Source organism: Oncorhynchus nerka, linkage group LG25 (assembly GCF_034236695.1).
Source record: "Oncorhynchus nerka isolate Pitt River linkage group LG25, Oner_Uvic_2.0, whole genome shotgun sequence".
Lineage (NCBI taxonomy): Eukaryota > Metazoa > Chordata > Actinopteri > Salmoniformes > Salmonidae > Oncorhynchus > Oncorhynchus nerka.
The window spans coordinates 58037703-58049862 of NC_088420.1; the positions used below are offsets into that span (position 1 = coordinate 58037703).

Consider the following 12160-nt stretch of genomic DNA (forward strand, 5'->3'; position numbering starts at 1 on the left):
TGTGCTTCTCAGAATAGCTGAAGAATGAGGGACCATGAGTCATTTACAATTATTAAAGTAGTTAATCAATAAAACATACATCATGCTGCTTTATTAAGTTATTTGTACGTGTCTCCCAGTAAGTAGAAAGGTAGGCTACTTTACTTTCCATGTGAAACTCATTCTCCGCAAACAAATACTAGAACAGACAGCAGGCACGTTTTCCATTCACTGAAGATCGAGGCTAGGTGACAATGGTCAAATTATACAAAAAGTCAAACATATGCTCATCATTCAATGAATCATCTTTAAGTATGTTGACCCTTGCAGACCCAAACTCATCTGAATGTAAGCAACTCCATATATTGTTGGTACTGGATTAAATGAGCCGGTTACAGTAGGTACAGGAAAAGGCAGGTGGTGGAACCATAGCAAATAATTATTATATTTCCATGGGTGGAACCGTCACCACTGTATGCTGTCTCCTATCCTCAGGTGGTGGGTACATAAAGTCTAATAGATTCTCATTTTCACCATGGATGGTACTCTAACCCTTGGGTCAGGGCTAGGCACAGAGAAAGGTGACACTGCCATTGGTCAAAGCACAGTCCTACTGCTGTACACTAAGGTTGTTATAGTAAATTAAAATAAATTAAAAAACGAATTTTACCAATTTGACTCAAACAAATAAAAACCATTATGAATTATGTTCAGTTTGTTTTTGGGGAAAATATCTAATGGGGTGTTAATGTTTTGTTTCTTTTCTAAAGTGTCTGGATCTGGCAGGTCATATTTAGACTGACTTTAAATTATAAAAGTAGATTCAGCGTGATCGAGCAGCACCGCAGATATGATGGGCGTGTTTGCGTGGTGGGGGAGGTGCATCTGCTACAGCCTAAAGTCAGACACTAATGTGGTTCTCCAACAGCAAGGTTTGATCAACATTGCAGTGTTTAGAAAAGGCTTTTTTATAATGTCGAGATGAACACATTTTGAACCCCCATATCACACACAGAGTATGTGTACACATTGTACAATCAATTAGTGAGAGCCTTAAATAAAACATTTTGCGGAATATAATGTATATATTTAATCTCTCTCTATTGGCAAATTGGTCAAACAAAAACACCCTAATGACAGGTTGACAATAGAACTTCCCACAATGCAGGCGGCGACTACAGGATCAAGTTAGAGAAACTGCAGAAACTTGCAGTCAAAACTCCATGATTTTTGTAAAGTTCATGCAATCAACAATTCGGTGCAAGTCGGACAACTTTAACCCCGAAATGCAAAGGCGGCTGACGAACGTCCCCATTCAGATGAGCATGATGCAAGACTGCTCTCACAGTTGAACAGAGTATCTGCGGCATGCGCACGGGTAACTACGGGAACAATACAGCGGAGAAGCCTCACGCTTCAGCGCTCCTGGTTGTTGCGGAAATTGACCCATTACCATGGTTTACTTCGGGGATCTCGCTGAATCTACCTTTAAACCCAAACTAAGACCTGACCCAGCAGTTTGTGCATTGCTGCCCCAGTGACAAGAAGTGACATCCCAAAAAACACAAACACTATACAACCCGTCTCCCAGCCTTCCATGCAAAGGATTATTTCTGTCCATAAGACGAACTAAATTATATAAAAACTAAATTAAATGTTATGAAACTTAGCAAAGTGGATCTGTAAAGAAAAAAAAACTACATTTCTAACAAAATCTTTAAGCGAATATAAAAACAACTATAATTTACACTATAACGGCCTCTTTTCAAACTTGTTCTTCTCCTTGCCTCCCTTCTTCGTCTTCTTCAGTTTGCCGTGTCGTGTATCTCCTCCCTCGTTTTTGTCTGGCCTCGGCTGCTCATACTTCCTCTTCTTGTCACTGTTGGAGAACAGACATTGTTACATGATGAGCCATAATAATAAATGCCATTTAGAAAATGCTTTTATAACAAAGCGATTCACAGTAGCGCATGCAAACATATTCATATGGGTAGCCCCACCATAAAAACAATGAAAGATCTTAGGGCTATGGGGAAGGGCTAACCCTTTTATGTTTGCAGATCTGTAAGGTGTAAGCAATATGATGTAATTCTACTAACTCACTGCTTATACCTATCCAGACCATTCGGGGCCGAGACGAAGGTAGCATATTACATTGTTATAGCAAGGATTCTAGATGTTTCTCCTCTTACCTCTTTATGCTGACAACAGCCGCCTGTCCTGCTTTCTTCAACACCTGGTCCCATTCCTCGTCGTCTCCTCGGATTAGGTACTGTTGCAGGTCCATCTCCTTGACCTTCTCCATGTCCTGTTTGTGTTTCTCCTGGAACTCTTTGGCTGCCTCATCCTGGGGAGAAAAAACAAATATTTAATCTGTTTCATTCATATACTCACTGCACCATTGCATATTATGGTCTATCTATCCTTTCGTTGTCATGCCATTCATAAAACGGAGGAGAGTTCCGTACTAGATCATCATTGAGGGTTTTGACCGTGGGCTCCATGGAGATGTCTTTAGATACAACCATCTCTGCCTCAATGGCCTTCTCCTGGATTCTGTTGAAGAACTAAAACAGCACACAAACATGGTGAAAATAACTAAACAGGTAATAATGAATCAACTAGCTGTCATTGTCTGAGACACAGTAAGTATGAGACATTTACTCGTACAAACTTTAGGACAATACATTTTCTAGGAACTAAAGGTTTTTTGGTTCACTACTTATAGCTAGGCAGGATGGATAGAATGGTAGAGTAAGAAATAAAACATTTTAAATGTTAATTACATTTCCCCTCATGGGTACTAAATGTGTTTTCTCACCTGCACTACTTTCCTGATGAGGCGGTTGAACAGTCCCATGAGCTGAGAGCTGGGAAGGTCAATCTCCTTCTCCAGCTGGTCCACTGATTTATGCTGCAGCCCCACACCTAGCAACAGAGCCTGGAGATGAACAGACAGAGTTAGAGACTAGTAAAAAAAGGGGGGGGATAGACGAGAGTGTATGCGAATGTCTGTGTGTGCACACGTAACGTCCTACTCACACACTGTGCGGCGGACAGGGTCACGTCTCCCAGCTGTTTGAGGAAGAACATGCGTGCCACGGCAGGGATGAGGTCCATGATGAGGTGGTAGTCCACCATGTTCCTAGAGTACATCTCCAGACGCTTCAGATCATAGGGGCTGAACTGACCAGACAGCTCAGAACTGCTCAGGGCTGGGGAGAGAAAGCAGGTGAGACATTGAAAACCACTCATCTGTAGCCCAAATCATTCAATAGTACTGGCAGACTGTCAACAGGTGGGGAGACCCATTTTGGTCTAGTTAGATTACCACAGGGACAGTGGTGGTCGGATTTTTGACTGGTGGGGAGGGAAGGAGAACTTACCAGAGCTGGCATCAGTCTTGGTGGTGCTCTTGTTCTGCAGGATGTTGAGGGCCATACTGGGAGAGAAGCTGCTGAACTGGTAGGAGAGCAGAGACAGGAAGCGCCGACGGAAATCTGGAAGAAACAAAGACAAGGTGAGTTGCAATGCAGAGGGAGAAGAGAGTAGAACATCAGATGATACTTTATTTTCCACTAAGAGACAGAACACAGCACACACAAGCCTCACCTTTCCAGAAGGCAGACAGCCACTGGCCCTGTTCAGGAGCCTCCATTGTGTTGAGCTCCTTCAACATCACCAACGAGTGCTCCCCCGTCAGGTCGTTCTGGGAATGATAACACCACACCATGGGTCAAAAGACAAAACCAAGCATTACAATAAGCAATACTCCAACTGCATTCAATTTCAGCACAATGATGTAAAGTAGTAAATTGTGAATAGTAGATATTTTCCACTTACAGGGGTTTGCCGCAAATAGACAGGGACAAAACCAGCTTTCTTCCAAAACCTGTGCGGTAACAAAGAAAAAGACAGATTAATACTTGGGAAAAAAACAAGAGGTGATGATGAAGCCAAATGCAGAGTTTCCCAGTGTCAGTAAACACCAATTAGGTATATAAAATCTATGGTAAATAATACTTACTTGAGCAGCGGAGGTGTGAGGCCATAGGATACTCCCAGGTATTCTAGTCTCTCAGCCCTCCTCTCACTCAGCTTCAGAAGCAGAGGAGGGAGGTCCTTCCTAGGGTGCAACACCTCTTCTAGGAGGCTCACCGCCTATATATTAACAACACTGTTTAGCAAAGCACCTCCAACAGAGTGAAAACAATCAACTCTGCTCAATGCTGCTCTTTGGAGTCAATGTGAGTGACAACAAAAGACAGGAGTCTGGGTGACTTTTCTCCCTGTGGATGTGATTTGTACTCATGGAATGTGTATGTTCAGGGGACGGTTTTTCTGTCGGTGAGTGTGCAAGTGTTCTCAGGCGTTTGTGTGAGTGAGGCATTACCTCGCTGGTGACAGAGGTGATCTGGCTGTTAGCGGTCTGTGCGTTCTCATCCATGTAGGGGAACTGACCCTCGTAGTACAGCTGTAACTGTTGCAGTGCTCTGGAGCCATAACCCATCTCCAGGACAGACAGGGAAACAAACCAGTTAAAGGGATACTTCTGATTTTGGCAATGAGGTCCTTTATCTACTTCCCCAGAGTCTGGGGTGCAGTTTGAAGGAAGTTGCTGACAAGCATCAGCGCAATGACTGGAAGTCTATGGGTATCTGCTAGCTAGCAGTCATTGCTAGAAGTAGTTTTGCAAACCAATGTTAACTTCCTTCATCCTGGATCTGAGGAAGTATATTACCAGTCAAAAGTTTAGACACCTACTAATTCAAGGGTTTTTCTTTATTTTCTACATTGTAGAATAATAGTGAAGACATCAAAACTATGAAATAACCCATATGGAATCATGAAGTAACCAAGAAAGTGTTGAACAAATCAAAATATATTTTAAATTGTTCAAAGTAGCCACCCTTTGCCTTGATAACAGCTTTGCACTCTTGGCATTCTCTCAACCAGCTTCACCTGAAATGATTTTCCAACAGTCTTGAAGGAGTTCCCACATATGCTGAGCACTTGTTGGCTGCTTTTCCTTCACTCTGCGGTCCAACTCATCCCAAACTACTTTAACATCAAACAAGCGAAATGGCAGTACAGGGACAAGGTGGAGGCGCAATTCAACAGCTCAGACACGAGACGTATGTGGCAGGGTCTACAGGAAATCACAGACTACAAAAACAGCCAAATCACGGATACCGACATTATGCTTCCAGACAAACTTAACACCTTCTTTGCCCGCTTTGAGGATAATACAGTGCCAACGTCGCAGTTCGCTAACAAAGACTGCGCCCCCCCTCCCCCCCCCCTCAGTGGCTGACGTGAGTAAAACATTTATAACATGTTAACTTCTTATGGCAGGGGGGCAGTATTGAGTAGCTTGGATGAATAAGGTGCCTAAAGTAAACGACCTGCTCCTCAGTCTCAGTTGCTAATATATGCATATTATTATTAGTGTAGGATAGAAAACTCTAAAGTTTCTAAAACGGTTTGAATGATGTCTGTGAGTATAACAGAACTGATTTTTTATTTATTTCACCTTTATTTAACCAGGTAGGCAAGTTGAGAACAAGTTCTCATTAACAATTGCGACCTGGCCAAGATCAAGCAAAGCAGTTCGACACATTCAACAACAGAGTTACACATGGAGTAAAACAAACATACAGTCAATAATACAGTAGAAACAAGTCAATATACGATGTGAGCAAATGAGGTGAGAAGGGAGGTAAAGGCAAAAAAAGGCCATGGTGGCAAAGTAAATACAAAAATAAAGGGAACACTTATACAACACAATGTAACTCCAAGTCAATCACACCTCTGTGAAATCAAACTGTCCACTTAGGAAGCAACACTGATTGACAATAAATGTCACATGCTGTTGTGCAAATGGAATAGACAACAGGTGGAAATTATAGGCATTTAGCAAGACACCCCCAATAAAGGAGTGGTTCTGCATTTGGTGACCAGACCGCTTCTCAGTTCCTATGCTTCCTGGCTGATGTTTTGGTCACTTTTGAATGCTGGCGGTGCTTTCACTCTAGTGGTAGCATGAGACGGAGTCTACAACCCACACAAGTGGCTCAGGTAGTGCAGCTCATCCAGGATGGCACATCAATGCGAGCTGTGGCAAGAAGGTTTGCTGTGTCTGTCAGCGTAGTGTCCAGAGCATGGAGGCGCTACCAGGAGACAGGCCAGTACTTCAGGAGACGTGGAGGAGGCCGTAGGAGGGCAACAACCCAGCAGCAGGACCGCTAACTCTGCCTTTGTGCAAGGAGGAGCACTGCCAAAGCCCTGCAAAATGACCTCCAGCAGGCCACAAATGTGCATGTGTCTGCTCAAACGGTCAGAAATAGACTCCATGAGGGTGGTATGAGGGCCCGACGTCCACAGGTGGGGGTTGTGCTTACAGCCCAACACCGTGCAGGACATTTGGCATTTTCCAGAGAACACCAAGATTGGCAAATTTGCCACTGGCGCCCTGTGCTCTTCACAGATGAAAATAGGTTCACACTGAGCACATGTGACAGAGTCTGGAGACGCCGTGGAGAACGTTCTGCTGCCTGCAACATCCTCCAGCATGACCGGTTTGGCGGTGGGTCAGTCATGGGGTGGCATTTCTTTGGGGGGCCGCACAGCCCTCCATGTGCTCGCCAGAGGTAGCCTGACTGCCATTAGGTACCGAGATGAGATCCTCAGACCCCTTGTGAGACCATATGCTGGTCCGGTTGGCCCTGGGTTCCTCCTAATGCAAGACAACCTCATGTGGCTGGAGTGTGTCAGCAGTTCCTGCAAGAGGAAGGTATTGATGCTATGGACTGGCCCGTCCGTTCCCCAGACCTGAATCCAATTGAGCACATCTGGGACATCATGTCTCGCTCCATCCACCAATGCCACAGACTGTCCAGGAGTTGGCGGATGCTTTAGTCCAGGTCTGGGAGGAGATCCCTCAGGAGACCATCCGCCACCTCATCAGGAGTATGCCCAGGCGTTGTAGGGAGGTCATACAGGCACGTGGAGGCCACATACACTACTGAGCCTCATTTTGACTTGTTTTAAGGACATTACATCAAAGTTGGATCAGCCTGTAGTGTGGTTTTCCACTTTAATTTTATGTGTGACTCCAAATCCAGACCTCCATGGGTTGATACATTTCATTTCCATTGATAATTTGTGTGATTTTGTTGTCAGCACATTCAACCATGTAAAGAAAAAAGTATTTAATAAGAATATTTCATTCATTCAGATCTAGGATGTGTTATTTTAGTGTTCCCTTTATTTTTTTGAGCAGTGTAGCAAGTAAAACACTGGAATGGTAGATTTGGAAGAATGTGCAAAGTAGAAATAAAAATAATGGGCTGCAAAGGAGCAAAATAAATAAATAATATGACAGGCAAAATCCTGAGTTGAAATCAAAACAGGAAGTCAGAAATCTGAGCTTTGTATGTATTCACCAGAGTCCCCAATGAAATCGCCTTGAGATATTAATGATGTTGCACTGCCTAGGGGTTCCACTAGATGTCAACCATCAATATAAATTATTATGAGACTTCTATGGTGTTGTGGGAGTGAATGATAGCAAAATCAGTCAGGTGTCATTTTCTGATCATGCTTATTCCTCATGGTAGTCACTTGCGTTCCATTGCTCACGAAGACCAGGAGTACTCCGGTTGGAACTTTATTGAAGCTATATGTTAAAAACATCCTAATGATTGATTCTGTACTTAGTTTGAAATGTTTCATCGACCGGTAATATAACTTTTTGAATTTCTTGTCCGATATAACGCTGACCAGAATGAGCGTTTGGATATGTATACCAAACGCGCTAACAAAAGAAGGTATTTGGACATAAATAACGGACATTTTCGAACAAAACAAACATTTATTGTTGACCTGGGATTCCTGGAGTGCTTTCTGATGTAGATCAAAGTTAAGGGAATATTTATCATGTAATTTCTTGTTTATGTTGACGTCAACATGGTGGCTATTGTGACCAAGCAAGTCTTCTTTTTGGCGTCCTTTAGTAGTTGTTTCCAATTCGACCATAAAGGCCTGATTCACGCAGGATCCTCTGAACAGTTGATGTTGAGATGTGCCTGTTACTTGAACTCTGAAGGATTTAGGGCTGCAATCTGAGGTGCAGTTAACTCTAATGAAATTAACCTGTGCAGCAGAGGTAACTCTTGGTCTTCCTTTCCCGTGGCAGTCCTCATGAGAGCCTGCTTGATGGTTTTTGAGACTACACTTGAAAAAACTTTCAAAGTTCTTGACATTTTCCAGATTGAATGACCATGTCTTAAAGTAAGGGACTGTCATTTATCTGTGCTTATTTGAGCTGTTCTTGCCATAATATGATTGATAATATGATATCTTCTGTATACCACCCCTACCTTGTCACAACACAACTGATTGGCTCAAACGCATTAAAAGGAAAGAAATTCCACAAAATAACTTAAGGCACGCCTGTTAATTGAAATGCATTCCAGGTGACTACTTCATGAAGCTGGTTGAGAGAATGCCAAGTGTGCGCAAAGCTGTCATCAAGGCAAAGGGTAGCTACTTTGAAGAATCTCAAATATTTAAATATATTTTGATTTGTTTAACACTTTTTTGTATGATTCCATACGTGTTCATTCATGGGTTGTGATGTCGCCACTATTATTCTACAATGTAGAAAATAGTAAAAAATAAAACCCTTGAATGAGTAGGTGTGTCAACTTATGACTGGTACTGAAGATTAAGGGCCTGATTGGCAAAATCACACTGTAGCCCCACATAGTCAACACACCTACATACAACTCAATCGTTTTGGAAAGTCAGAACCAAAATATGTCGGTTTAGAGAGCTGCACTGCACAAGCACAACTGACAAACCATGAAATACGGGGGGAAAAAAACAGAACTTACCCCCTGATAGTCAGGGTTGACAGCGATGCGCACCACCCTGCCTCCAGACAGACTGCCAAACTCGGGGTCTTGGAACTGCAGAGAGAGCACGACATTAGAACTGATCAATGCCAATAGTGTGAGATTATCAGTGGAAGCCATATGGCTCCAGGCCTGTATTCTCAATACCTGCTCTGACACGGTCCAGGGGATGAGGTCACCGGAAGCCTTCTTTCCTCTGGACAGACTGTTGAGGATGGACTGACGAGAGATCTCTCCTTCCAGACACACCTGAGAGGAACATTACGCACACACAAACTTTAGTCGATCATATCAGATGATAAAGATGATGATTTCTACTACGGCTTGTGAGTTTGCTGACTGTAGAATCCGATGCTGCATGCACACGGTCTGCCACAGACAGAGTACACAAAGGCCTGTCCCATTGAGGCCGGTGCAGGCACTGTCATAAGCCGGTTGCTTTGCCAGGCTACGTTCTGTCCTTTTTTCCTCAACCAACTGCACTCCTTGTACGCGCCAGGTTTATTTATTTTATCTTTATTTAACCAGGTAGGCAAGTTGAGAACAAGTTCTCATTTACAATTGCGACCTGGCCAAGATAAAGCAAAGCAGTTCGACACATACAACACAGAGTTTACACATGGAGTAAAACAAACATAGTCAATAATACAGTAGAAAAATAAGTTTATATACAATGTGAGCAAATGAGGTGAGATAAGGGAGGTAAAGTAAATACAATATAGCAAGTAAAACACTGGAATGGTAGATTTGCAGTGGAAGAATGTGCAAAGTAGAAATATAAATAATGGGGTGCAAAGGAGCAAAATAAATAAATACAGTAGGAGAAGGGGTAGCTGTCTGGGCTAAATTATAGATGGGCTATGTACAGGTGCAGTAATCTGTGAGTTTAAAGCTAGTGAGGGAGATAAATGTTTCCAGTTTCAGAGATTTTTGTAGTCCGTTCCAGTCATTGGCAGCAGAGAACTGGAAGGAGAGGCGGCCAAAGAAATAATTGATTTTGGGGGTGACCAGAGAGATATACCTGCTGGAGCGCGTGCTACAGGTGGGTGATGCTATGGTGATCAGCGAGCTGAGATAAGGGGGGACTTTACCTAGCAGGGTCTTGTAGATGACATGGAGCCAGTGGGTTTGGCGATGAGTATGAAGCGAGCGCCAGCCAACGAGAGCATACAGGTCGCAATGGTGGGTAGTATATGGGGCTTTGGTGACAAAACGGATTGCACTGTGATAGACTGCATCCAATTTGTTGAGTAGGGAATTGGAGGCTATTTTGTAAATGACGTCGCCGAAGTCGAGGATTGGTAGGATGGTCAGTTTTACGAGGGTATGTTTGGCAGCATGAGTGAAGGATGCTTTGTTGCAAAATAGGAAGCCATCAAACACTGGAGATGTTTGATGTGAGTCTGGAAGGAGAGTTTACAGTCTAACCAGACACCTAGGTATTTGTAGTTGTCCACGTATTCTAAGTCAGAGCCATCCAGAGTAGTGATGTTGGACAGGCGGGCAGCTTGCCTGGAGGGTTGTTGACACAGTGTCCAAAGAAGGGCCAGAAGTATACAGAATGGTGTCGTCTGCATAGAGGTGGATCAGAGACTCACCAGCAGCAAGAGACCTCATTGATGTATACAGAGAAGAGAGTCGGTCCAAGAATTGAACCCTGTGGCACCCCCATAGAGACTGCCAGAGGTCCGGACAGCAGACCCTCCGATTTGACACACTGAAATCTATCAGAGAAGTAGTTGGTGAACCAGGCGAGGCAATCATTTGAGAAACCAAGGCTGTCGAGTCTGCCGATGAGGATGTGGTGATTGACAGAGTCGAAAGCCTTGGCCAGATGAATGAATATGGCTGCACAGTAATGTTTCTTATCGATGGCGTTTAAAATAACGTTTAGGACCTTGAGCGTGGCTGAGGTGCACCCATGACCAGCCTGAAACCAGATTGCATAGCAGAGAAGGTATGGTGAGATTAGAAATGGTCGGTAATCTGTTTGTTGACTTCGCTTTCGAAGACCTTAGAAAGGCAGGGTAGGATAGATATAGGTCTGTAGCAGTTTGGGTCAAGAGTGTCCCCCCTTTGAAGAGGGGGATGACCGCAGCTGCTTTCCAATCTTTGGGAATCTCAGACGACACGAAAGAGAGGTTGAACAGGCTAGTAATAGGGGTGGCAACAATTTTGGCAGATACTTTTAGAAAGAAAGGGTCCAGATTGTCTAGCCCGGCTGATTTGTAGGGGTCCAGATTTTGCAGCTCTTTCAGAACATCAGCTGACTGGATTTGGAAGAAGGAGAAATGGGGGAGGCTTGGGCGAGTTGCTATGGGGGGTGCAGTGTTGTTGACCGGGGTAGGGGTAGCCAGGTGGAAAGCATGGCCAGCCGTAGAAAAATACTTATTGAAATTCTGAATTATAGTGGATTTATCAGTGGTGACAGTGTTTCCTCTTCAGTGCAGTGGGCAGCTGGGAGGAGGTGATCTTATTCTCCATGGACTTTACAGTGTCCCGGAACTTTTTTGAGTTTGTGTTGCAGGAAGCAAATTTCTGCTTGAAAAAGCTAGCCTTGGCTTTTCTAACTGCCTGTGCATAATGGTTTCTAGCTTCCCTGAACAGCTGCATATCACGGGGGCTGTTCGATGCTAATGCAGAACGCCATAGGATGTTTTTGTGTTGGTTAAGGACAGTCAGGTCTGGGGAGAACCAAGGGCTATATCGGTTCCTGGTTCTAAATTTCTTGAATGGGGCATGCTTATTTAAGATGGTGAGGAAGGCATTTTTAAAGAATAACCAGGCATTCTCTACTGACGGGATGAGATCAATATCCTTCCAGGATACCCCAGCCAGGTCGATTAGAAAGGCCTGCTCGCTGAAGTGTTTCAGGGAGCGTTTGACCGCTGACCCATTTCGGATGCAGGCAATGAGGCAGTGATCGCTGAGATCTTGGTTGAAGACAGCAGATGTGTATTTAGAGGGCAAGTTGGTTAGGATGATATCTATGAGGGTGCCCGTGTTTAAGGCTTTGGGGAGGTACCTGGTAGGTTCATTGATAATTTGTGTGAGATTGAGGGCATCAAGCTTAGATTGTAGGATGGCTGGGATGTTAAGCATGTTCCAGTTTAGGTCGCCTAGCAGCACGAGCTCTGAAGATAGATGGGGTGCAATCAGTTCACATATGGTGTCCAGGGGGCAGAGGGTGGTCTATAGCAGGCGGCAATGGTGACAGACTTGTTTTTAGAGAGGTGGATCTTTAAAAGTAGAAGTTCAAATTG

The 12160-nt window shown here is 43.9% G+C and overlaps 1 protein-coding gene across 1 annotated transcript in view; it reads right to left on the bottom strand.

The window, feature by feature from the left end:
* Window positions 1-61: 61 nt before the first annotated feature.
* The window catches only part of nat10 (N-acetyltransferase 10), a 38961-nt gene continuing 26862 nt past the window's right edge, over window positions 62-12160 (bottom strand). The window contains exons 16-27 of the mRNA XM_029635017.2: window positions 9045-9146; window positions 8877-8951; window positions 4373-4489; window positions 4007-4140; window positions 3823-3871; window positions 3592-3688; window positions 3366-3479; window positions 3022-3194; window positions 2801-2920; window positions 2448-2546; window positions 2172-2326; window positions 62-1858 (exon numbers count right to left, since the gene is read on the bottom strand). Coding sequence (XP_029490877.1) covers window positions 1729-1858; window positions 2172-2326; window positions 2448-2546; window positions 2801-2920; window positions 3022-3194; window positions 3366-3479; window positions 3592-3688; window positions 3823-3871; window positions 4007-4140; window positions 4373-4489; window positions 8877-8951; window positions 9045-9146 — 1365 coding nt within the window. The 3' untranslated portion in view covers window positions 62-1728. The remainder of the gene's footprint in view (window positions 1859-2171; window positions 2327-2447; window positions 2547-2800; window positions 2921-3021; window positions 3195-3365; window positions 3480-3591; window positions 3689-3822; window positions 3872-4006; window positions 4141-4372; window positions 4490-8876; window positions 8952-9044; window positions 9147-12160) is intronic.